Here is a 26,059-nt window from a genome sequence, read left to right as displayed (position 1 = left end):
TTTCCACAGTTGACTCAATACAGAAATTGAGACACTTGGAAGCAGAACAATTTGCAAGGGATGGGTGTTTTTAGAATAAATGAGATCCTGTAAGCTTTTCCAGCTGAACATTCCTGAAATTGTAAAATATACTATCTCTCATTTATCAAAGCAGTGAAATACCAGAAAAGGACAGAGAAGCAGCACAGAATAAAATATTTGCCATAGTCCCAGACGTGTTCACAGATTATAAACTTGAAATGTGAGTGAAAAATGCTTCAAAAATATTTGCCCCTTTGAATCTCTGAAAGAAGACTATGACAATTATTTTATAGGGGCAGAAGCAAATGGAACAGAGAGAAATGATAAAAAATTAATTGAATAAAAACAATGGTTCATTTTTTCCAACATTCTGACTTTTACTCAGTATTGCAAAAACTGGCCAGCCAAGATATATCACAAGAAGATACATTATATTAAAAGTATTTATTTGCCTTAGGCATTTTTTTTTCCTTTTTAAAATGATTGTCTTTTATAAGTATGTATTTATTATTTCAATTTATCCACAAGGAAGGTGTCAAATGTCTTTCTGAATCAAATTTCAATCTTGGTGACCTTAAATTCTGTCATTCCACTGTGTTTCAAGTTAAAAAACAAAAACAAAACAAAAACCACCTTGTTTTGAATTTACTCTGTCCGATGGAACTGGATACGCTCCTAAATCTTGCTCTGGGGAGATAGGTTACAGAAGTTCCCAATCTATCTTCTGCATAAACAATCTCAAGCTCTCAGTATCCTCTTATAAAAATCTTTATAGTTCTAATCAACCTCCACCACTTGCCTCAAGTCCTCTTATATTATTGCTGTATCAGTTTTGAGACACCGTGTTCAGCACTGCTGCCTATCACAAGTGGAAGCACTACTGATTTATACAATAGCTTTATGCATTCTTATACTGATCACTTGTGTTTTCTAGGCATTGTACAATTTTGTTTGGCTGTAGACACACAGTACCCAATATAACTTTTGAGATTCCTTAGGTATTAAAACACTCGGAAAAATAAGAACTTGAATAATATTTATCCATACATCTGACATTTAACCTTTCATGTTCAATAATCCTATATGCAGTATCTACTTTACTTTTGTTTTAACTAGAACCTACAAAATTATGTTTTGCTTTATAAAGAGTGTAAGTAATTTACCACCATAAATGGAGCACAAATTTATGGGAACAATTTCTGATTATGACTGGTAATCATACAGTCTAGAAGACTAGAACAAGACCAGCTGACCTCTCTGTTATGAAGTCAGTTTTTATGCAGAAAGCTTATGGAAATATTCTCATTAATAATTTAGATCATGAAATTAAAAATCTGACCCAAATGTCAGAAGCTGTCTTTCTTGACTTATGATTGCAATTAAATGCAAGAAGTGCAATTATGTTCACAATTAAGTTGTACTTCCCAACCATCCAGACACTCCTTTATATTTTGGAAAAGATTCTTGGTGCTTTCCAACTCTTATAGTTAATATCAGGGAAACAGAACATTAGTCCTAAAATTTCAGAACAAATATTATGAAAATCTTTATAGACTGCTCTACAGTTAGTAGTAGAACCAAAAATTAAAAATTCAACTTCATATTCTGGGCCCTGGACTTCAGAATGAGTCTCAGTGGGCCTGAATATCATTAAGACAGAATAACTGAGATCTAGGTACCTGTAGACCTCATCAGTAAAATTAACATATTTCAAAGTCAAAGCTCAGTTTTCTGTCACTAAACAATCTTGTAAAGAACCCCCTTTCACAACTCAAATCTACCAAATCTCTTCAAGCCAGACAGTTGACTGATCAGAGAATTTCCTTCCTTTATCAAACACATTCTTATTGCTTAAGATGCCATGTTTAATATTTTAGCACTGTGTAGGGCACTGAGAGAACAGCATGAAATACACAACTGATCTGTGATGGAAATCCTAGAAAGAACCAATATAACCAGAAAAATATATTGAAAAACATATTGAATACTCTCACCTGCACCCCCCAAACTCCTCCCAGTTCAAACCCACAACCCAAAAAAAATCCTCAGAAAAGGACAGACAAGACAGACAGCAAATGGCAGACTTGTAACCTCTTTAAGCCACTCATTTTTGCATTCTGCAGAGAAATGAGCATGAACAAAAACTCGTCTGTAGGCAAGATTAGGAAAGGAATAGGGCAAACCTCATTCAAACTATCTAATTTTCTATTTAGAAGAAATGAATATTCACATCAGGCCTACCCACAGCAAACTGTAAGGGACTGAAGAACTGGTTAGGCACCGTTATACTTAAAGAGACGAGAGTACTAGAGGAAATGTATCTGTCCTTCACTGCCTTAAAGGAAAGATACAGCCATAGAATTCTATGAATGGTTTGGCCTCCAGCTTTCCTGTAGGCCCTCTTTAGGTACCAAAAGGCTGCTATAGCGTCTCCCCAGAGCTTTCTCTTGTCCAAGATGAACATCCCCAGCTCTCTCAGCCTTTCTTCATCAGAGAGGTGCTCCAGTTCTCTGATTGTCTTGATCGGAGGACCTCCTCTGGACTCTTTCCACATACTTCTTACGTTGGGGACCTCAGAGCTGAACACAGTACTCCAGGTGGGGTTGCACAAGAGCAGAGAAGAAGGGGAGAGGAGAATCACCTCTCTCAACCTGCTAGCCATGCTTCTTTTGATGCAGTACAGGATATGTTTTGCTTTCAGGCCAATGGCATCCTGGGGTCTATCAGAAGGGGTGTGCTTAGTAGGTCGAGAGAGGTTCTCCTCCCCCACTACTCTGCTCTGGTGAGACCACATCTGGAATATTGCATCCAGTTCTGGGCCCCTCGGTTCAAGAAGGACAGGGAACTGCTAGAGAAAGTCCAGCGGAGAGCCACCAGGATGATTAAGGGAGTGGAGCATCCCCCTGACGAGGAAAGGCTGAGGGTGCTGGTTCTCTTTAGCTTGGAGAAGAAGAGACTGAGGGGTGACCTTATTAGTGTTTATAAATATGTAAAGGGTGAGTGTCAGGAGGACGCAGCCAGGCTATTCTTGGTGATATCCAATGGTAGGACAAGGGGCAATGGGTGCAAGCTAGAACATATGAGGTTCCACTTAAATAGGAGACAAAACTTTTTTATGGTGAGTATGACAGAGCACTGGAACAGGCTGTCCAGGGGGGTTGTGGAGTCTCCTTCTCCGGAGACATTTAAAACACACCTGGACGTGTTCCTGTGTGAGCTGATCTAGGTGTTCATGTTCCGGCAGGGGGATTGTACTAGATGATCCTTCAAGGTCCCTTCTGATCCCTAACATTCTGTGATTTCCAGATCACACTGAGCTTCTCATTCATCAACACCCCCAGGTTTTTCTCCTCAGGGCTGGTCTCAGTCCATTCTCTTCTGAGCCTGTATTTGCCCTTGAGATTGACTCAGCCCAGGTTCAGGACCTTGCACTTGGCCTTGTTGAACCTCATGAGGTTCCCAGAGGCCCAACTCTCAAGCCTGTCCAGGTCCCTCTGGATGGCATTCCTTCCCTCCATTGTGTTGATCACACCACACAGCTTGCTGTCATCTGCAGACTTGCTGAGTGCACTCAGTCTCACTGTCTACATCACCAACAAAGATGTCAAATGGCATGGGTCCCAGTATGGACCCCTGATGAACATTAGTCATTACTGATCTCCACTTGGACACTGAGCCATTGACTGCAACATTTTGAGTATGACCATCCAGCCACCTCCGTCCACCGAGTTGTCCATCCATCAAATCCATGTCTCTCCAATTTAGAAACAAGGATATCATGGTGGACAGTATTTACTGGTGCTCTTCCTCTACCCACCAATGCTGTAACCCCATTGTAGAAGGCCAGATATGTCAGACATGATCTGCCTTTAGTGAAGCAATTTTCAATGTCACTGATCACCTCCTTATTTTCTGTGTGCCTTAGCATAGTCTCCAGAAGGAATATAAAGTGCTTTTGTGAAGGCAAAGTGTAACACAAGGAAGAGATAATAAATCTAAGCTCTGTGGTGTTTGTTGCTGTTGTTGTTTCTAACAAACTAGAGACAGAGGTGAATCCAAGCAACAACATTTGATCCTGGACATCACTGTTTACACCTGGGATTTTCATGCAGGTTTGTTGCAAGTAGAAAACACGTTGTACAGATTCACATAAGGTACATAATTAAATGGCAATAGAAAATACATAGCTAATATCCACTAGAGAAAAGGAAAGAAACAAAACAGAGGTATAGTGGGTTTTGTCCCCACCCTTCACATATTTTTTTATTTTTTTTTAGTGTTTCACTAGGCACTATCATTATCTGAAAAACATATAGTGCAAGACAATACATGCCAAAACGTTAGTTTTTTGGATACTAACTGAATTACCATTATCTAGATTATCAACAGCTCCTTAAATTGATATATTGCCATTGCTGACACAGGTTAATCTATTAGAGGTGAAACTATGCAGTCACACCTTTGACACCACAGGCATCTCTACAGCATGAGTACCCCAAAAATATTAATTCCCACTGCCTCACCCCTTCGACATTTTACAGATTACTAAGTGAACTTTGAAGAGAGTCCATATGAGTCCACTTCCTCCTATAGCAGTCCACCTATAGTTGCCAGTCAGTGAGTCCATTTCAATTTTCATTTATTCCCTCTTCTGCTAAATAACATGGTATGTAGCTACTATACAAGCATGAGCAAGAAAAACTGACAGAAGCCAAGACATGAAGTGAACAGAGTTGGGAAACACTCATCCCATCTTTAGACTTGAATGACTCAGAGCACGTAACAGCTGAAGTTCCCTACTTAACCACTGAAATGAAGCAAATTGGAGCATATTAAGAAAGAACAGAAGGCACACTCTTACGTGAAAATGATTCACAAAAGAAAGAAGCAAAGACAACCTGAATTAAATCAACAATGGAAGAATTGTAGAAGCTGCATACCTTTCCTATCATAATATAAAAGATAAGAAATGTTTTATAAAGGTACACTTGCAAATATCTACAAAATAATCATAACAGGAGATTCCTAGTGTAAATAAGAATCCAACTCAATGTTTTCTTGTTCTTTTCAGGCATGCTTGAGCCTCATCCACATTCAGAACACCATCATTTAATTTCAGCTCTTTTATCAAGAACTTGTGCTTTTTCAAACTTAGAATATACTATTGCCTGCATTACACAGACACATAGCTGAGCACCATTATATGAAAGCTAAATATTTCTTATCAATTACACAAATTGGTTACAAATTAAACATGATTGAAATTTTCCCTTCCTTTACATCTTCAGACATTTATGACAATTTATAGTATGCATGTTATATTTCTATTATAAGTATTAATTATTAATTAAGGTATCTGTAACACCCAAACAAGATACAAAGAAGGTAATCCAGCCTCTTAAATTCACATATAACAGATACTGCAATATACTTAGCATTTTCTGATGGTCTTCACTTTCTCACTTTCTATTTAATGCAAGAATACCCTGCCTTAATGGATTTTGCCACTGCAAAAATCCATTAAGCTTTCTCATCACTCATACCAAAATAGCAGGCATAGTATAAAAGCATACCTCACAAAGTATAAATGTCACACCATGCAACAACACCTCATATGTGGTAATAGATAAGAAATTTAGAACAGATGTGTATCGCAATCACCATGTATTTTAAGGGAAAACTTGGGGAAGCAAGAGTCCAATTGACATTTAGCTGGTAAATATGGTAACTAAAAAGTCAGTAAACTAAGTTCTCTGCTTTTAATGTATGGACCTTGTTTATAAATCTTACCTTCCCAACCTATACGCCTGTTTTATCCACTCATTGCATTCAGACTTAAAAGTAGACTGCAAGCTGTCAAAGGAAGTGAGAATCTGCTTTTTATTACTATTAGTCCACAAGGTGTCTGGAACAACAGAACTTGACTTTAGATTGGGTTTCCAAGGTACCACTGCTAGTATAATCAACCATAATAACCACCATAAAAGCTAGGAAAAAAAATAAAACTAAACTAAACTAAAAAACACCCTAGTTTCTGCTGAAGCGTTAGCTGATGTCGAAATACCACTTGTTATTTTTGCTAATACCAAAATTAATAAGCATGTACCCATAAAAGCAACTCATGTGAGCATATAGTCATTTTGGATTGTAACACTTAGTGAGTGGTAAAAACACCTACTTCATTTATTAAATAGATTTTGTTTAGAATAATTTTATAGTAAAAAATACTTGATTTCTTCCCCTTTTCCCATCAGAAGCATGCAACTGTTGCAAGAGTGTAAAGAAATGGTAAACAGTGGTGCTGCCTACCTACCTATTATCTTGCAAACCCCAAAGAGAATCAGAAAGGGGTTATTGCACATAGAACCAAGGTCCATCTAAACTAGTCTGGTCTTGGTAGAGAACATAGTGCTGAATGCACTGCTCCCATCATTCACTTTTGAGATAATTTCCTTTTCCTTTTAGAAGCTGTATTGGGTTAATGCAGCAAGGGTTTTATTGGTTTTGTTTTAGTTTGTGGTGGGCTTTTTTTGTTTGTTTGTTTGTTTCCTTTGGGGGGGGGGGGGGGCGGAGGGAGGCAAGGCCGGGAGAAGAATCCAGCATCTGCCCCATATTAGATAAGATGCAGTTTCAGCCAGCTCCAAAAGGAGCCATTGCTGGCCAGAGCCAAGCCAATAAGCAAAGTTGTTTGTACCTTTGTGAAAAGGGATTTAAGAAAGCAGATTTAAAAAAAAAAAAAACAAAAAAAAACAAAAAAAAAAAAACAGCACTACTACGGAACAGCAGCTGAGAGAGAGGAGTGAGAAGCAGCCCTGAACCCTGCAGCCCCTAAGGTCAATGCAAGCAGGAGGGCAGGAGGTGCTCCAGGCACACAGCAGCAGTTCCCCTGCGGGCTGTGCAGGGAGAGGCCCCCGGTGGAGCAGGCTGTCCCCCTGCAGCCCATGGGTCCCCCATGGAGCAGATCTGCACACTGCAGCCCCCCCGTGGGTGGAGGAGCCCCCGGTGGAGCAGGTGGATGTGGCCTGGAGGAGGCTGCGGCCCATGGAGAGCCCCCACAGGAGCAGGCCCCGGGCCGGAGCTGCAGCCCATGGAGAGGAGCCCCCGCAGGAGCAGGGGGTCTGCGGGGAGCTGCCGCCCAGCCGTGGGGGACCCGTGCTGGAGCAGTTTGCTCCTGGGGGATGGACCCTGTGGTATGGAGCCACGTGGGAGCAGTTCTTGGAGAGCTGCTGCCTATGGACAGCCCCCTCAGGACCAGTTTGGGAAGGACGGCATCCTGTGGTGGGGATCACACATGGAGCAGGGGCAGAGAGTGACCATGAAGAAGTGGCTGAAACAAAGCTTTAGGGACTGACTGCAGCCCCCATTCCCCATTCCCCTGCACCACCTGGAGAGAGGAGGTGGAAGTGGGTAGATGGGAGGAGGGTCCTTTTAGTTTGTTTTCTCTGTTTCTCACCTCTCTAGCTTATTAGTAATAGGTAATAAATTGCTCTAATCTCCCTACACTGAGTCTGTTTTGCCCATGACAATAATGTTTGAGTGATCTTTGTGTCCTTATCTTAACCCTTGAGCCCTTTTCATCGTATTTTCTCCCCCTTTCCTCTGAGGAGAGGGAGAAAGAGACCAGTTGTGGTGGAGTTCAGTTCTCCTTCTGAGTAAAACCACCACAGAAGTGTAAATCAGCACTCAGAAGGCTAAACTAAACCATCCAATCCATGCCTCTAGACTACGGTAATAACATTTCAAGATTGATTCCAATCTAAACAATAGGGCTACAACCCATATTCGTTCTGCTGTGTTTGGTGAAGAGTCACCAGCCCTAGAAGTATTCAAAAGATGCTAGATGTAATGCTTAGGGACATAGTTTAGTGGCAGAATTCACAGTGCTATTGAATAAGGAGGTACTGGGGAGGCATTGGGGAGGCAAGGACAATCCCCAGACATGGACTGTATATCTCGAAACAAGACACTGAAACTCATGATAAGGAAGCGGCAGACGGACAGAGAAACAAACGTAAGGACTATAAATCTCAAAACTGGACATTGGAATTCATTATAAAGGTACAACAAAGGGAAGAATTGGCAACAACCAGCTCTCGCAATTAAGAAACATGCCAATTCAGCAGATTCCTGACCAAAGGTGAAAAGTACACTGTGAGGAAGACTCGGGGTCTTCCTCCCAAAGACCCCTGCCCACGTCCCAAAGACCCCTGCCCACAATTCTTGGAAGGCTCTACGCAGGCGCAAGGTGCCAAAAGGCTAATTAGCATAAGAAGCGAGGGAAGGCGGGGATAGGTAATGCATATGTATAGGTGCTTGTAGAATATTGATAGATTGATTGTATAAATTCAAGACTGCTTTTTGTTTTGAGTATGCACGATAGGAGGAGAGATCCCCCGTGCATCCAGCGCTGCAATAAAGAATATACCACTTAAAGGAATTTCGGCTTCGATCTTTGAATCACTATGTTAATGGTTAGATTGATAATCTTAGAGGTCTTTTTCAACCTAAATGAGTCTATGACTCTGTGATTCTATGATTTAGTGAAAGAGCAGAAAAAAAAGCACAAGCTGAATGTTCTCTCTACCTCAACATAAAACATTAAATTCAAGACTTAATACTAAATATTAAATACAAAGTATTTTCAAATTTGACAGATTAAATATAGCAAGGATTGAGGGAACTATATATTTGAACCTGGTGTTTTCAAATACTTCACACTGGTAACCTGCTTCCTAGCAAGGGGTTGTTTAAGCTGTGGCTGTCTAGTTTTGTAGTGCAGATGAATTTTATTATGCAGCTGCTCAGTTTGCAGTTAGCAGCCTTTGTAGGCAAAACTTTGGAGTCAGTGTGTGAAGCACTCTGGAACAAGCCTCCTAGAATTGCTCAAAGAAAGCTGACAGTAATTGGAGCAAACTTTTTAAGCAGGGCCAGGATGTCACCTCAAAAGACAAGGGTGACACTCAGACACTTTAACTTTTACAACTTAGGCAAGAACTGGCTTACTCTGAACAAAGTACTTTGTCTAATGTATTGCATCATCCATAGTTAAGAATATCTTAGATGCTATCTCTACTGGAGTTATTCTATTAACAATAAAATCATATCACAATTTCTGCAGGGAAACAATTCCAAACTGAAAGATGACTGAGTTTTGCAAGAGGCTTGTTTTATTCAGACCCACAGCTATAGCAAACAATTGAAAAATGTATTTGATGAATATTCTCTGTCCTTAGGCATCCTGGTAACTCATAAATAGTGGTATTAAACTGGGATCTTGATTAACAGAGCCAACTGTTTCTTTCTTTTTTTTTTTCTTTTTTTTTTTTTTCCTAATGCCTCCAATGAATATGGTAACCTGGACAAATTGCAGAACAGAGAAACAGAAAATGAAAAAAAAAAAAAAAAGTGCATGGATGGAAATTACCACCTATCACAGAAGTACAACATAAGGTTATATATTGTAAACTTGCACTTATATATTTCAAATGAGGAATTAACTGGCAGCAGTGCAATATACAAATCTTATCAAGTTGTCACCTTGTAACCTATATAAAGTTATTGCCTGAACAATTAACAAAAGGAAGTGCAGCCCTAAGTGCTGGCTGCTTGGCATGCTGACTGAATTTACTCTGGATATTTTTCCTGTAACTCCTAAACCAGAGAAATAAAAATCTTGTTCTCTCACAGAATCTAAAAACCATATATGCGATTATTGGTAATGCCCTCCCCTGAAAATGAGAAGCTAGCAATTACTCCTGTTGTTCTAGTGGTAAAAGTATGAAACAGAAATCCAAATAAATCAAGAAATCTTAAATAATACTCCAGCTCAAAACTTTATCAGCAACCTCAGCAATGCAAAGACAATAATTTTCCCAACAAGGAAAATACCAGCACAACAACTGAAGTTAATCCAGTGATTCTGTAATTAAATCATAAGTGCTAAGCTGAAGTACTAAAATGCCTTAGGAAAACTGATGTTATTAACAAAAAAAAAAAAAAGGGGGGGGGGAGAGGAAGGGGGGGGGTTACCCTTCCTTTATATGTTCACTTTCTACACTCTTACTTGGTTAAGTACATCACAATAGAAATATTATTGGTTCCATCTAAACTACACAAAATTTGTTTGCCCCCCGTATCTAAAGAGGGCCTACAGGAAAGCTGGGCTTTTTACAAGGGCACGTGGTCATAGGTCAGTGGTTTAAACTAAAATAGGGTAAATTTAGATTAGACGTTAGGAAGAATGTCACCTCAGAGGGTGGTGAGACACTGAAAGAAGTTGCCCAGAGAAGCTGTGGATGCCCCATCCCTGGAGGTGTTGAAGGCCAGGTTGGATGGGGCATTGGGCAACCTGCCACTGGTGTGGCAGCTCTGGTGGCAGGTGTCCCTGCCCATGGCAGTGGTTGGAATTAGACGATCTTTAAGGTCTTTTCCAACCCAAACCATTCTATGATTCTGTGATTATGATTCGTATAAACAATTTGCAACTGCAATACCTGTTCAGAAGAAAGCACACAGAAGTTTCAAAATCATGTTCTATAATCACAGCGATAATCAATCCAGAATTAACATTTTTTTGTGGGATTTTGTAATGCAAAAAGAATTTTTGTAGTGAAATAACTGAGACAAGAGAACACAGACACTCCATGAAGCTTTTTCTGTTTTAGAAGGAAAAGTAAGCATACTTGGTCTTGATAATCATTTCTTTAAAAAATTGTGACTATTTACATTAAGTTACTTACATGATTGAAGTTAAAGGATCTACATTTGTAACAGCAAATAATGCAACAATGCAACAGCATTAACAAAGCAAAATGTTTTAAAATATTTGTATACATATGTACATGCGCATACATCATCATCTATAAAATATATATAAGTAAATATACACACAGACACACTTGGAAAAAATAAAATCTCTATATTAGATATTTAACCTGTAATTTAAAACAATGCAAGGAACTACCAGAATTTACTTCTGCCACCCCATTACTACTGCCTCAGCTATTGCACTGGCTGGAGGATGAAGGCTGTGCAATGAGTGAGGCTGCCATTGCTTTTTGTGCTCAGTAATTCAGAGTGACAGGACCCTGAGAGACCACTGCAGAGTTGCTGGATACAGATTTTCTACATCAGACAGTTAATTTATACTTAAAACTATATATTCCATGTACTATACTTCCACATTGAACACTCCAAATCATTTACATAAAAACTTAGCCTATTATTTCACTTTCATTCCTCACTAGATGTCTTTCTCTGGTGATTAACCCAAAGTTTTTTGGCTGCATGTGCATGAATTATGGTCATTCCCTTTATGCTTTCAAAAACTTCTGCTGTAGCCTCATCAATCTTCTCTTTAGAGAGAACAAGATTCTCATTTGAGGAGAATCTAACTCTGGAAAGAAAAGGCCCAGAGGTGTTGAAGCTGGTGGGAGTTCACATTAACAACCTCATCAATCTGAGGTGACTCATACTCCAATTATATCGTGCAATGCCTAAGAGAACAGGGCTCCTTACATATATGGCTGTAGCCAGTCACACTGACTACTTCAGCGCTGCCATACCCTCACAATCATTGTTTAGAAAATAAATTATTCTTAGAATTAGTAGCCTGCCCAACATGCTTTGGATGGTTCATACTATTATCCAATTGTATTAAAGATGCAAGATACTCACACCACCATTTGCCTTAAAATCTGTTCCCATATGACTAGAATTTTCCCCTACATCCATTCAGAGGTGCTTTGTGACTTACGTTGGCCACTTCTTCTTGCAATACAGAATTAATTAACAAAGCCTTTGTTTTCATAACAATTAATAAACAAGCTTAACACAGACAGGCTGGCAGAAAAATGTCATCTGTATTGTCAAATGTGCTTGTTTCCCCTCAGAAAGGTGTTTCAAATTTAGTTCATAAATTAAATCACCTTGTACATTTTTGTGATTGATAATTTACATGATGAGTGAACATAGAGCTTTTGATGCTGATGTTTTATAATGTTCATAAAAAGTATTGTAAACTCTTTACCAAAGAGCCTCCTTGATTTACAAATATCATCCTATTTCACAGTACGTTAAGTTTTATTACACCATTTCTCCCCCTTCACTGTATTTCCATTCCCTTTATTAAAGCTAAATTTAGAATAGGAAACAACCATTTCTTTAAACTCAGAGATATCCCTTTATAAAGATATGGCCCAACCATGAGTTGGAGTCCCACAGTACTGCATATATACCAAGTGTGATTCAAGTGTACATATTGAATTTTTAACATTAAAAAGGGGCCCATAAAATAAAGTAATAAGCAAGACTGAAAAAAATATCTGCAGACTAGGATGCCTTCAGAAGAACAAAAACCATTGATTTAAAATGATAACAATATTCAGCTGTGGAGTCTAGTCATAAACAATAAACATTTTCTGACATTATATCTAAGACTGTTTTAATTATCCAAGAGTCAAAATTTTCTCCAATAGAAAGGCCCCATATTATTAAGGACAGAAATAATCATTTCATCTTGAACATTAGAAGTAAATGCTATCTTTGGAAAACTCATACTACTGAGCAACAGCAAGAGCATGAACAAAAAAAGGATCACAGAATCACAGAATTGTCTAGGTTGGAAGAGACCTCAAGATCATTGAGTCCAACCTCTGACCAAACACTAACAAGTCCCCCACTAAACCATATCGCTAAGTTCAACATCTAAACGTCTTTTAAAGACCTCCAGGGATGGTGAAGCTATTTAAGCTAAGAAGTAAATATTACTATAGGTGTGGCAAAAAACACATTAACGTTACACCAGGGAACCCATCCCCTCGTTCTTTAACTTGCAGTTGAATACAGATTTTTGAAGATGTTGCAAATATGAAAAAAAAAAAAAAAAAAAGGCAAAAAAAAAAAAAGATACCACTAAAAAAGCACAATGACAAGGTCAAGCACAATGACAAGGTCATTCACAAAAGCAGAAACAATACAGGAATCCTGTCTGCCAGTTCTCATCTCATCTATCTTCTGAGGCAGAGTTCTGAAGAGTTCTACTTCTCTCTCTCGCTTTTTTTTTTTTTTTTTTTTTTTTTTTTGGTAAGAATTGCTTAGGAATCATTATGGCATGAAATGGAAGACAAACAATCCTTCAGAGTAGAGAACAAGCCTCCTGAATATTTCATTAAAAGAGAGGATTTTAAAAATACTGTGAAAGATTGTAAAGACTGGCAGGCAATACCTTCTGTCTGTCTGTAGCTGTTGTAATAGCCTAGAATAGGCCTAGAATATAGGAATGAAAAGAAAACCTTGAATGCAAGGAAAGGTTAGAAAGCTCATGTATTTATGAAAGCCAGAAGGGAGCACTATCAAGTCTGAGTGAAAACAGCCTGTATGAAGAAGCATGCTGTCAAGGTGAAATCAAAGGGCTAGTATGCAAGACAGGAGAGCTACACAGGGGACATGATTGGTCACTTGGCAATTAAGGTGCTAAGGAAGTTCATGTACTAACAATTACATTTGGATTGATAAAGCATTCTTAGTGCATCCACACGTATCTGTATCTTTTGTCCTTCAGCCCCAGTAAATACCTGAGCATAGTAGATGAGCTTCTGAACTGTGTTATTCCTGAAACAGGCATTACTAATAGCTAACACATCCAACAATTTAGATTATGACAACGACAAGGCAGCAAGTTATTGGAAAAATCAGGTTCAAAATATTTGCATAAGACAGCAAGAGATAAGAGATTTTAACATCAAATACAATTTTCTGTTTAGAAGACATTGGAGATATGTAGAAATTCAACACAGTTATCACCATGAAAATTACACACATATCAATTCTGGTGACCCCCCCCCCCAAAAAAAAAAAAAAAAAAGTCTCTCTAAATGATCATGTTTCCTCTATGCAGAACAGAAAAGGCAGCATCTATTTCATCATAAAATGATGAAATGCAGACAGGATTCCTGTATTGTTTCTGCAACACTTTTCTTCATGAGTTTTAATTAGTTAGAAACTGAACATTTCAGTAAACTTCAAACCACAACTTCAAGTCTGGAACTAGGTCTGCAGCACAACACATTTCTTCAAGTATACCTTTCAGTCGAAATGAGACATACATTTTAAGGACAAGGAAAAATATCAAATTACACTGTGAAGGAAAGCAGTTACTAACTCACAAGGGTGACTTTTCAGCGGAACTAACTCAATTCCATCAGCAGAATATATTCATGAGCAATTAAAGATTTTCAAAGTAGAAATTTCAGAAGGGATTATCCTTTTGTTCTCTGGCGCTTTAGTCCTTGCAGAATACTACAGTCACACTTTTAAACTGAGAACACTTTTTGGCAGGTGGTTTATTATTTTTTACTCTAGGGCTGCAGGAAGCAAATGACCTCTGTGAGGAAGGCAGGCAGGCAGGGTTCATTTCTTTTGTTTACCAGCAATACAGACACAAATGTGAAGGTAGAAAGGAGGTGGAGTACAGGAAGTGGATCAACTTCTTGGCATTGTAAGAATATCTCCCTTTACTGAAAAACAGCTGTCTTTGAATTGTTTTTCTATTAGCCATTTAAGTATGAACCTTTTCAACAAAGAGACAAGATCTATGTACTGTGGATGAGAAGGGGAAAAGGACCAAGTAGCAACAACAAGGAAAGCAATTGGTAGGGAAAACATTTGGATGACAGAAGGAAGTAGTGGATTACAAGTGAAACACATTTGAAAGTAAGATCCTAACCACTTACTTTCTGAAGGATAAAATAAGGAGTTACAGTTATGCACTTACGCACAAAACAGATTTATGTAAACTTTAAACAAGTTAGATGACCTGATTTGTAAGATGAAAAATCTTTTTGTGGCTACTGATAGGTAGTATCATAAAGACACTCCATCCTCATTCTATGCTTTAGACACACCTGAACATGTGACAAAAAGAAAAAAGAAGCAAGCTTTAGGGTTGACAAGGATAAAGCTAAAGAACTGAAAGAGGAAAAATTAAGTTTTCAACATATGCCAGAATCAAAAAATTTCCTCTAAGAAACTAGTTAAAACAACAATAAGCAAGCTGAAGGAAAACACAGTATCTATAAGACTTCTAGACAAGCTATTTTGACACTTCTTTCTCAGTGTCGAGTGCTGAATTTGTGGTAAAGTATCACCTGTACTGCTAAATCACCAGAAGACTGAAAAGTGTGCTGCATCTTCTCATCAGTAGTGAGTGTAAATTCTGACAATTTAAATACCAGTCTTCATGCCAGAAGCTACTTTTTTCAAACAGAGCCACAACTACTTTTTGTCCATGTTTTTCTACTCAGAAATTATGTCACAATTTGCAGGATGGCACATTAATATCTTTCGTACATCCTTTTAAGTGAATTTAACAGGGAAATGAATGAAGACAGTTCCATTTAAAAACAGATGTTGTGATACAACTTCAAGTATATCACAACAAATACACAGTGAGCCCTTATTGTGTAATTACAGGGAACACACTTTGGCATAGTGGGTTAACAGCTCTGCGCTAAGAATAGAAGAAACCATTTGATCACCAGTCAGCAAACATCAAATTCCACTCTGTTACCAACATGCAGAAATCAATAACACCTCTAACTGTAGCATATCTTCCACAAAGGCCCCAGAGTTGTGTCAAATGCACCAGGGGAGGGGACATGCTTCCCTGAGTAGACAAACTCCAATTGTTAACTAACTTCTAGAAGTGCCAGTCTTTAGAGTCTTTAGCTTACAGCTATTTGTTTCATTTCTTCCTTTTTTTCCCCTTTATCATTTTTGCCCCTATAACAGAACCATACCTTAATAGAAAATACTCTCTATGTATACAAAGTTCAGGCCTTTAAACAAATCATAGAATCATAGAATCATAGAATATCCTGAGTTGGAAGGGACCCTTAAGGATCATCAAATCCAACTCTTGACACCGCACAGGTCTACCCAAAAGTTCAGACCATGTGCCTAAGTTCACAGTCCAATCTCTTCTTAAATTCAGACAGGCTCGGTGCAGTGACCACTTCCCTGGGGAGCCTGTTAATCACCTATCTTCTTTTTTTGACAGACTAAATGTCCTGGTTTTGGCTGTGACAGAGTTAATTTTCTTCCAAGGAGCTGGCATGGTGCTGTGTTTTGGATTTAGGATGAGAATAATGGTGATAATATGTTGATGTTTTACTTGTCACAGAGCAGTGCTTACACAGAACCAAGGCCTTTTCAGCCTTTCCTGTTAGCTGCCAGGAGATGGCAGGGGATGTACCAGGAGCTGGGAGGGGACAGGACCAGGACAGCCGGCGCAAAGGGATATTCCATGCCATACGGTGTCTGCAGAACAATAAAACTGGGGGACTGACTACGGTGGGGTTGCTGCTTGGTGCCTGTCTGAGCATCAGTCAGCAGCTGGTGAGCAATTGCATTGGGCATCACTTGCTTTCCATATTCTTTTATCATTGTTATTATTATTAGTTACTATTCTTTTCCTGCCCTATTAATCTGTCTTTATCTCAACCCACAAGTTTTTCCCTTTTTTTCCAATTCTCTCCCCAAATCCACCGTGGTAGGGGGGGAAGTGAGTGAACAGTTGTGTGGTGCTTAGCTGCCTGCTAGGTTAATCTACAACACTACATTAACTGAGTCCCAATGGTACCTTTACATAGACTTCACCTCCAACCTCCAGTATTAACTCTTTTCCATTCCCCTTCCAAATTCTCAACTTTTCCTTAGAAACACATAAACTTAAAAACATGGACACAAAAGTTGTACATACTATTGTAGCACGGCTCCCATCAATTTTGTACAGATAGTTGAAATGACCTCTTCACATCCTTTCATACACTAAAGTGAAACATTAATCTTCTTAACAGTGCTGTCTTAAAATGCTTTTTCACAAGGATTAGCAGATAACTTTCAAAGTCAGTGTTTTCTATGATATTACTCCTTATTATGTAGATATGTCCAGCATATGGCTGAATCAAAACATGCTTTATTTACAATAGATGCAGCTTCTCCAGAGGTCTGAATCACTCTTTAGGACTGATCTAACTCATCATCATTACCATTCAGCCAATTCCTTGCAGCAGTTGCAGCTTTTCTGATGAAAAAAATACCTAGTTCAGTATCACTGATGAAAATAGTCAACAGAGTGAAACCCCAAGAAACCACACTGAAAGCCCTTCATGTTAATGTTTCCTTATGGTGACTATGTTTTGTTCATCAGCGACAATTTCTTAATTAAATTAGCTTTCAGTTGTTGTTGTTGTTGTTTTGTTTTGTTTTTTGTTTTTGTTTTTATAAGCACTGTAAATTGTCTCTTAAATAATAATAGGAACAATGTAACATTTTGCTTAATAGCTTTCAGAATGGCTAACACCAGCTGCTTCACAGAAAGTATTAAGTAACCACAAAAATTAGTTATGCATCAACTTGCTTCTACTCCAACACTTTCAGTGGCTAACTTATCCAAGTATTACAAATGTATAAGCTTTAATAGTGCATCTATAAACAATTCATATTATATATTATATCACTCTTTGTTTGTTTTTTTTTTTTATATTGCCACAATCAGTCCACAAAGTATTATGTTTTATATCACTGTGTCAAAAAAAAAAAATATATCATTTGATATATTTGAATTTCCTATAGCTTTGTTCCATTTAAACTTTGATATACCATGTTCCAATTGTACTTTACTTCCAGAAGAGTTTTGATCAAAAGTTGGTATTTCCCAAAATGTCTAACATAATATCCAACAAAATTAATTCATTTGGCTCTTCAGCAAGATATATGAATGTCTTAACAATACATTGAATCAATTTTCTACCCTATTGTCCACTTTTGCATATGCTCAGAATATTTTGTTATTTATCCATGGTTAGCTATGGACTAGTTATGGACCACTTAGACTCGCTCTTAGCTCTACTGACTGTTTTTGTGCATACACTGCCTGCTGTATTTTACGATAATTTTTATTAGTCTCCGTAGAATTGGTCTTTCCAAATATCCAAGGATATTTGGCTCCAGCAATTTTGTCATTCAGCCATTACAAGCTGTCTATCCTTCTTTTTTCTGCATCTACAATACAATAGCCATCAATCATGTCCCCCAGCTGTGTAGAAATTAACTATGCATGTGCATATTATAATATATGCATGTATTGTCTGCACACATATGCGTACCCTGACTTAAAAAGAAAATCTTAATTGTCCTTACCCCCTCCCAAAAAAAAAAGTGAGTTTAATTCCAAGTTGATTTTTTTTTTCCTTAGAATAAAATTTAAAAACTGAGTAAACCTTCTGCAAAGGAAATGTAAAACAGTAGAAGTTACACTGAGCGTGTTTTGTATCTTTAGAGTTAACAAAATTATTATTTTTTATATCCGTTGCATTACAATTATATTATTAGGCTGCTACTTTCCTCTAACATTAGCATTTAGAGAGGGTCAGAATACTGGGTTGACTCTGGCTAGCAGCTAAGCACTACACAGCTGCTTGCTAACACTCTCTCATCCTCCAGCAGGTTCTCAGAGAGAACACAGAGATCAGAAGCAAGAAAACTCATGGGCCAATCTAATAACTGATTAAGAAGGGAAGGGAAGAAGAAAGAAAAAAAAAAAAAAGATCAAATGATGCAAAGGCAATCACTCTGCATCTCCCAGAAGTAGACTGATGTACAGCCAATCCCCCTGTCCACCCCTCAAGAAAAATCTCCCCTCAGTTTTTATTGATGGGATTGACACTCTGCAGCATGGGACATGGACAAGCCTCCAGTCCAAGCTGTGTGCCCTCACAGCTTTTTGCCCACCCTTTGGCCTACTTGCTACAGGGAGGTGGGCAGAGTGGGAAAAAGAGAAAACCTTGGCATAGCAAGCACTGCTCAGCAATAGCTAAAACATTGGTGTATTATCAGCACTGTTTTAGTCACAAATTCAAACCAAAGCAACATACCAGCTGGTATGAAGACAATTAACTCTATCCCAGCCAGATCCAGGACAAGTCAGTGTAAAACATGAGTAGAAAGTATCGAAGGTCTAAATTCAGTGACTTGTTATTGTGTTTTACTGAAATGATGTCTCTTGCCTCTTTTTGGCATTACCATCAGCCTAAATCATGCATTGATTTTATTCATTTTCTCTACTTATTTAAGAGGGGACATGCACACTGGTCCAGTGCACCACCTTTTCTGGGAGACAAAAGACAGTGTTTGGGTTTCTATGCAAACATGTCTTCTCAAGGGCACAATACTATCAAAGGATACCTAACACCCCTGACTTGTGCTTTGTCAATGGACCTCTCTAATGTGAATTCTTTTACAAATCAAATAGCAGCATTCTGTGATCTTCCCAATACTCCAGCTGTTTGCTCCAGGGGGGGTTGAAAATTCATTTAACTACAGGTTTGACTGCCTTTGAATTTGCTTTCAAAGACAAAATTATACAGGTCAAGCTATTGCCCATGGAGTATTCTAGTTAACTTTGACAATGATGGATACCTTTCATGACCACTTCCCAGATTCCTTATGCGTACACTTCACAACTGTCCTTAATGATGAATGACAGTCATCTGCATTGAGTGACAATTTTCTACCATTCTCATCACCAAAGAAATGGCATTATCATCACATTTTCTTACTATAATTTATCAGACTATACATATATATATACATATAGAGCCTCTATACATATATATATATACATATAGAGCCTCTGATTACTAGATTTTTTTAATCAATGTAACAAATAATAATAATAATAATAAACTAAACTATGTGTTTGAAACGTGGATGGTAAGAGATATCAAGTCGCTAAGTACAATATACTCAGTTTTTCATTACTTTAGGAACAGTAAAACCTTATTCTTAATAAAAATGCATTGTGGAGAAGACTGTTTTGATTTGAAATAGGTTTGGATATCCCAGCGGAGCCTTGAATAAATGCACAACCAATTGTTAATTATAAAATAAAGGGCTAGTTAAAGCTATATTTTAAACAGAAGTCTACTTCTGACCACTCACGGGTGTGGATATGTTATGTACTTAGTGAGGGTTTTTTTGCTATATAGTTATATCTTTACTGCTTTGATAGGGACTGAAATAGCCCAGCTAAAAGACCCTCTCAGAAAGTTATCCAAACAGATTTGCACTTTGTGAGAAAAGGACTCAACTTAGGCCACGCTTTTTGGCACTTATTATTCATTACTGGAAGATGCAATGGAATTTATTACAGAAAAAAATAATACAAGTTTGAGTCAAAATTATTATTCCCATTACTGTAACAATTAAGGTCATTCATAGACCAGGATTCATTGTGCCCGTGTTCTAGAAAAACAGAACTAAAAGCAGGACATATAGAATAAAATGTTGTACTTCTAACCCAAGTAGTCTATAATCTAAGTATGTCATCAAATACAAAGAGAGTATCATACTTAACTATAGAGGCATAAGAATGCAAAGAACAATGAGAAAATATCAGTCAGCTTGCACGAGCAACACTAGCAAAATTGAGGCTGGCATTTTGCAAGGCATCACATTATTGATTTCTTAGAAGAGTTTTTAAGGAGAACAAGCTTCCTAAGGTTTTCACAAATGTTAATGAGGAGCTCTTCCTGGGCTTGCAGGGCGGGAAAGTAAAAAGCATAAAAAAGTTTGTTGGTTTTTTTAAACAAATGAACAAGGGAACCTGAAATAACATTTCACTGGAGAGGACAAATCATCTAGCATAGGGGGCAACGGATCTTTTATTTCATTATTATTTTTTGAACATGGAGGGAAATTAATAATATCTTTTTAGTAAATCACAGGCTATATATCTATGGTATATTTCAGAAATATCTATCCATTATGAGTAAGAATTAAAGAGGGTAACTAGTTGCCAGGGCCTAGTAGGAAGGAATATGTTAATGCTGATTCAGTAAGAGAAACTTTCTGTGCATGTATACACATTTTAGAAGGATGGGAAGACAACTGCAAAGTGACAAAGAGATGAATCAAAAAAGGTATATAAAAACCTACTACGCAAGGACGATCACTTAACATGTTCAAAAAAAATAATTACCAGGTGGTAGCAGACAGTATTCTACACATGCTTTCACATGACTCAACTTTGAGATCTTTGTGCAGGTTTATCTTTGGATTTGTAATCTTTATGAATCTGCCTGACTCAGAAGGTACCTGATTTCCTACTTACAGGCAGATTCAGCACCTTTTGCATTGTCCAGGTGTGCTGTCTGTGGAGCAAATGGTATCTTCTCTGAGTCCTGCAGTAGCTTCAGAAATACCTTTCATGGAATAGAAAATAAATAAATAAAATGAATTAATTAAAAATAAATAAATAAATAATATATTAGATTCCATTTTCTGTAAACTAGTTTTTTGTTAAACTACATGCTGAGTGATCCATGTAGTCAGACAGTAGTAGTGGCTGTTTTAGCCACTCTGCTGGAATATGACTATAAAATTATTCAAACTCTCCAGAAGAGGTATCCTGAGAATAAAGGGAAAGGAATAAATACCAACAGATGCAGAAGCACCTACGCAAAGCACTGTTGTCCCAATTACCATCTATCTGCAAAGACTTTTCAGCAGACTGGCAGGCCTTATTTGACATTTTATTCTCCTAAACTGTGGCATGTGCTCAGTTACTGCAGTTTTTACCAAGTGTATAATTACAGCTCCAAGCCTCTTCTGATACAGTAGCTAGAAATTTGTGGGCACAACTGCAACTGCTACTAGAATTCTAGTTGTACCAGCACAAATAGATTTAATGTACAAAATCCTGCTGAACTGAGAATCCATAGTGGTCTAAGAACTATCCATAGATTTCTAGAAGCAGTCAGGCAATCTTACCATCTCCATTGCCACACAACAACTCATAAAGGTTCTCTAACACTGAATATGAAAAGTAGGTAAATTAATCCATTTTAATAGAAAAACCATTAGCATGTATATTCCAAGATGGAAGACCTGTTGATCTGTTGATGTAATGAAGATCCTGTTACCTAAAATCCCTGTGGGAAACACTGGAAATATTTATTCTTTTTAATAAAAATAATAATCTAAAAATCTGCACTAGATTAAAGTAATAAGGGTTGAATCTTCGTAAGTGGGGGGTAGATACACATCAGAAAGAAGCTAATGATAATATTAAAATAAACAGATCACACCAACTTTACAATAATGAGATCTATTTACATGGTATACAGTCTTTGCTTAATAGATTTGTGTTACACCCACTACTGCGTGATTAATTCTGTTTCGCAGTTCTAATCACAAAGTCCTTTGAATTTCGTATAAATGAATTTCATTTCTCAGTCTCTCAGCCTCAACAAAGCCTGGAGTCGTTTTCATAGTGACTTAGCTATTAATACCCACCCCACTTCTTGTAAGCTGAAATGAAAAATAAAATTAAAAATTTCTTAACTGAATTTCACCTGAATTGCAATTTAAACAGTGACCTGGGAACTTCAGATTAATAAATAAATAAATAAATGAAAGAAAATACAGCTACTGCGATCATCTCTAATTGAACAGCAAAATTGCAGCCAAGTTTTATTTTCTCTTGATGAAAGCCTTGTCTTCTGTGTTTGAGTTGAGCTGCAGAACTCTGCTAATAACTACACTAAAACTTTTCTAAAACATTAAAGAATCATTTACTTATTTCCACAAAAGAACCTGATACCAGCTAGAACAGTAAATAAATAAATAAATAAATAAATAAATAAATAAATCCTTGTTTCTAAGGAGCTCATACTATAGACAATAAAACAAGGTAAATTTGAAGTACTTTATTGTTGTGGAAAGATATTTCTTGATTTGCTAAGGTCTGAATGCTACATAAACCTTATTTTGCTTAGTCTATATAATTGCCTTTTAATAGCAATTATTGATTGCATTTGTTACCTGCCAACTTTCAGGAAATGCTTTTGGCCATTAGAAACTGTAAGGCTAGAAGAAATTAAATTCCTACTGACATGGATCTATTAAACCCTGGAGGGATATCCTGACAGCCCAAAGCCATGTTCTAATTTGTTGCTTTGGGCCTGCTTGCCAATGGCTCCTCTGCACACCAATTCTGTCAAGTGAACCAAGGCAAACTGAACAGGCTAAAACCACAAAGGAAATGCTCCTGCTAATGCTAGGATAATGTGTACGCTACAGGTTGTTTCCTGCACATACTCAGTTCAGCATCAAAAATCCTTCTGGGATTACAGACATATCTTTTCTTCTTTAATCACGTTACATAAGTTGAAGAGAAGACATAATGAAACCTTAAAAAAAAAAAAAAAAAAAAACTTTTGCTAATACATATTTCTATCCACTGATATTTTAGCAACACTTCTGGAACCTCTTATCCTACAAATCCTGTGTGTATTCTAGCTATTTTAGGGTGGGAAAGTGTTAATTGATTGCTGTCAATTTATTTGCAAAAAGCACCTGCAAAAACAGTAGTCAAAATTGTGAAGGGTAACAGATGAAGTAACATAGAAGACACATGAAAGTCCCTGAAATGTAAGCAACACATGGAATGAAGCAGTGTTTAACATTTTTGCAGGTGCTTATATAGATCTTTGCACTAAGGCATGCAGACTCCTACGAACACATCTATGAGCAGACAACAGTACTACATGTACATTGTTTTATACTTGAACCATGAGTAACAACCAAACACCCAAATCTGGAGGGGGAAAAAAATCATCTTTCATTTAAGGAATGTTTACATATCATAAAATTCATCATGCCTGAATTTTGTTCAGTAATTGAGCAGTACCAGGGCAAGTATTGCCAGCAAGTCTCTAAGCTTTAGGCCTACATCTGTAATCCATATTTTACCTTAAATAAATTCCCTTTGTAGGAGCCAGTTTTCCTCTTAATATGTTTTCTATACACTTTTTATTTTTTTAATTATCTTCCATGCAGACCTTGCCTTACATAGCCTTCTGCAGCTACAGCAGTGCTTCCTTAATTGAACTGATGCAGAAGCAGTCTTACAGCTATTCACTATGGATGACCATTGACCTCAGTCAATGGTTGATTGTTGACCTCAGTCATCTGCTAAACAGGAACACTTCTGTCTGTGTACACAGACACTTGACACAGTCCAAGCAACAGAAAGCCTGTACTTTCCATTAAAGGGCTTGAAATAGGAGAGTGGCACGGCTCACTGCCAGCCACCGCCCCTGTGAACAGGCTGCATGCCTGATGCTGAAGGACCACCTCAGCTATATTGGGGGATGGGGGCATTGCTGGCTGTTGATAAGGACCACCCTACTTGCAAGCAGCAGTACGACCCAGGCTGCTGCTTTCAAACCACCAGGTTGTGAGCAGGTATAAAAAGTGCATTCCCCCTAGGAAAAAGGTCTGGACAGGTGGCAATACTACAGCGAATCAGATTGATATATTTGTGCCATCATTAGATATTGTTACAGGCCTCTCAACAAAACTGAATCTCATTAGAAGATATGTAGTGTTTCAAGACCAAAATGTTTCAAGGACTTGGCCTTTCTTGGGAAAGTTTTGGGGCAAATTGACTGTTTGAAGGAAGTTAATTCAAAGAAATACTCCAGTAATAGGTATTTCAACACATCTGATTTTGTGAAGATGCTTCAGTGCTTTAGTTCTCCCAGTGCTAAGCAAGAAAGCAGCAAATTTTGAAGTCTCCAGAACTGCCAGAAAGTGAAATACCATCCTCAGAAGAGCTCTCATTATACACTCAGTATAATTAACCACCCTCCCATTCTCCTCTTTGTTCTGCTATCTTTGGATTACAAGCTTTATAAAATATAAAAACATAAAGAGTTTGGCAGAAAAAAATAAAATGTAAAATGAAGCAAGTATAATATTAGTTAGATTCAAAGATGCTGGGAACTTATTTTGTTAGAACTTCAAAATTTCTTTGAAGCATGAATGGCAGCCTGGCTTCCCTTGAAATCTAAGATTTTAGGCAGTAGAAGTATTCCTCAGACTGAAAAAGAATAACGGTGAGTGTATGAGAGAATGAAAAGAGAGGATAAAATAAAAATTAGAACACATTTCTTCCTTTAAAGTCAGAGTTCTTTGTTTCCAGATCGAATTGTTTGAATAGACTAAATAGTACTATTATGTGCTATCCATTTAGTTGCCAATGCAAAGAGGCTTTTGATAAGAAAATGGAGAATGGAGGTTGTAACAACTAATGATGAGATGCAGAGATGACAGAAATCACCCCAAATTAATGCATTAAGTCTTCAAGCCGAAGAATGATACATCAATATCTAATACCATCTTTAAAGCTTTTTTTTTTTTTTTTTAAACCTCCCCTGCAGAAAACAAGTGAAAGCAAGCTCTCAGTTGAATAACAGATGCAGCACACTGAGGAAGCCTCCATTTTTCCTGTGACAACTTCACATTTACTTTACAGATACAAATTCTGGAGAATCTTATGATAGCCCATAGGAATATAATCAAAAAAAGGTTCTCAACACATACATTACCTTCAAATCTATAAAGGTTGCTAGTGAATATTATTCTTACTTATAGCATGTTAATCACCATATATGATTTGAAAGAAAATAACAGGGTCTTGCAAGGCAAGCTGTCTGAGGAGAGCTTTTGACTTGCCTCATTTAATTGTAGAGAAGGGACATCATTCACTTTATAAGAGTGTGTAATATTTAATAAACTTGTATAATATTTCTGTTTTTTCCCCCCTCCCATAGCCATAGCAAACGCTTGCCACAGTAGCTTACATGCTGTGGTCATGTATGACAGAATTGCCAATGAGACACCTTTTTTTTTTTTTCCTTATTAATAACTCAGTTGTATAGAGAGAGCTTAACTTCAAAAAAAAATCACATATGTGCTGGTAAAGCATTATTTGGTCTGCAGTTTAAAAACAAATCTGGAAAAACAGGTCCTTTATGTTTGTACAGACTCCTGATAACATATGTAGTATATCAACATAGTCCTAAAAACATCTCCCAGTGGACTGGTTCAGGGTACAGTAGCTCCACTTGGTGGTGAATTTGTTCGATGAATTTCTTGAACAATTGATATTTAAGTTTACTTACATTATTGG

General features: G+C 37.6%; 1 protein-coding gene across 1 annotated transcript in view; it reads right to left on the bottom strand.

Annotated features, from left to right (window-relative positions):
* ABCA13 (ATP binding cassette subfamily A member 13) overlaps positions 1-3,771 on the bottom strand; it is a gene marked incomplete at its 5' end in the record, with an annotated part of 84,724 nt that extends 80,953 nt beyond the window's left edge. Inside the window, one exon of the mRNA XM_082755379.1 lies at positions 3,603-3,771. Coding sequence (XP_082611505.1) covers positions 3,603-3,771 — 169 coding nt within the window. The remainder of the gene's footprint in view (positions 1-3,602) is intronic.
* Between the last annotated feature and the right edge of the window lie 22,288 nt (positions 3,772-26,059).

The sequence above is a fragment of the Aythya marila genome, assembly GCF_965140915.1.
Source record: "Aythya marila genome assembly, chromosome: 2".
Lineage (NCBI taxonomy): Eukaryota > Metazoa > Chordata > Aves > Anseriformes > Anatidae > Aythya > Aythya marila.
This window is presented reverse-complemented; position numbering and strand designations above follow the sequence as displayed.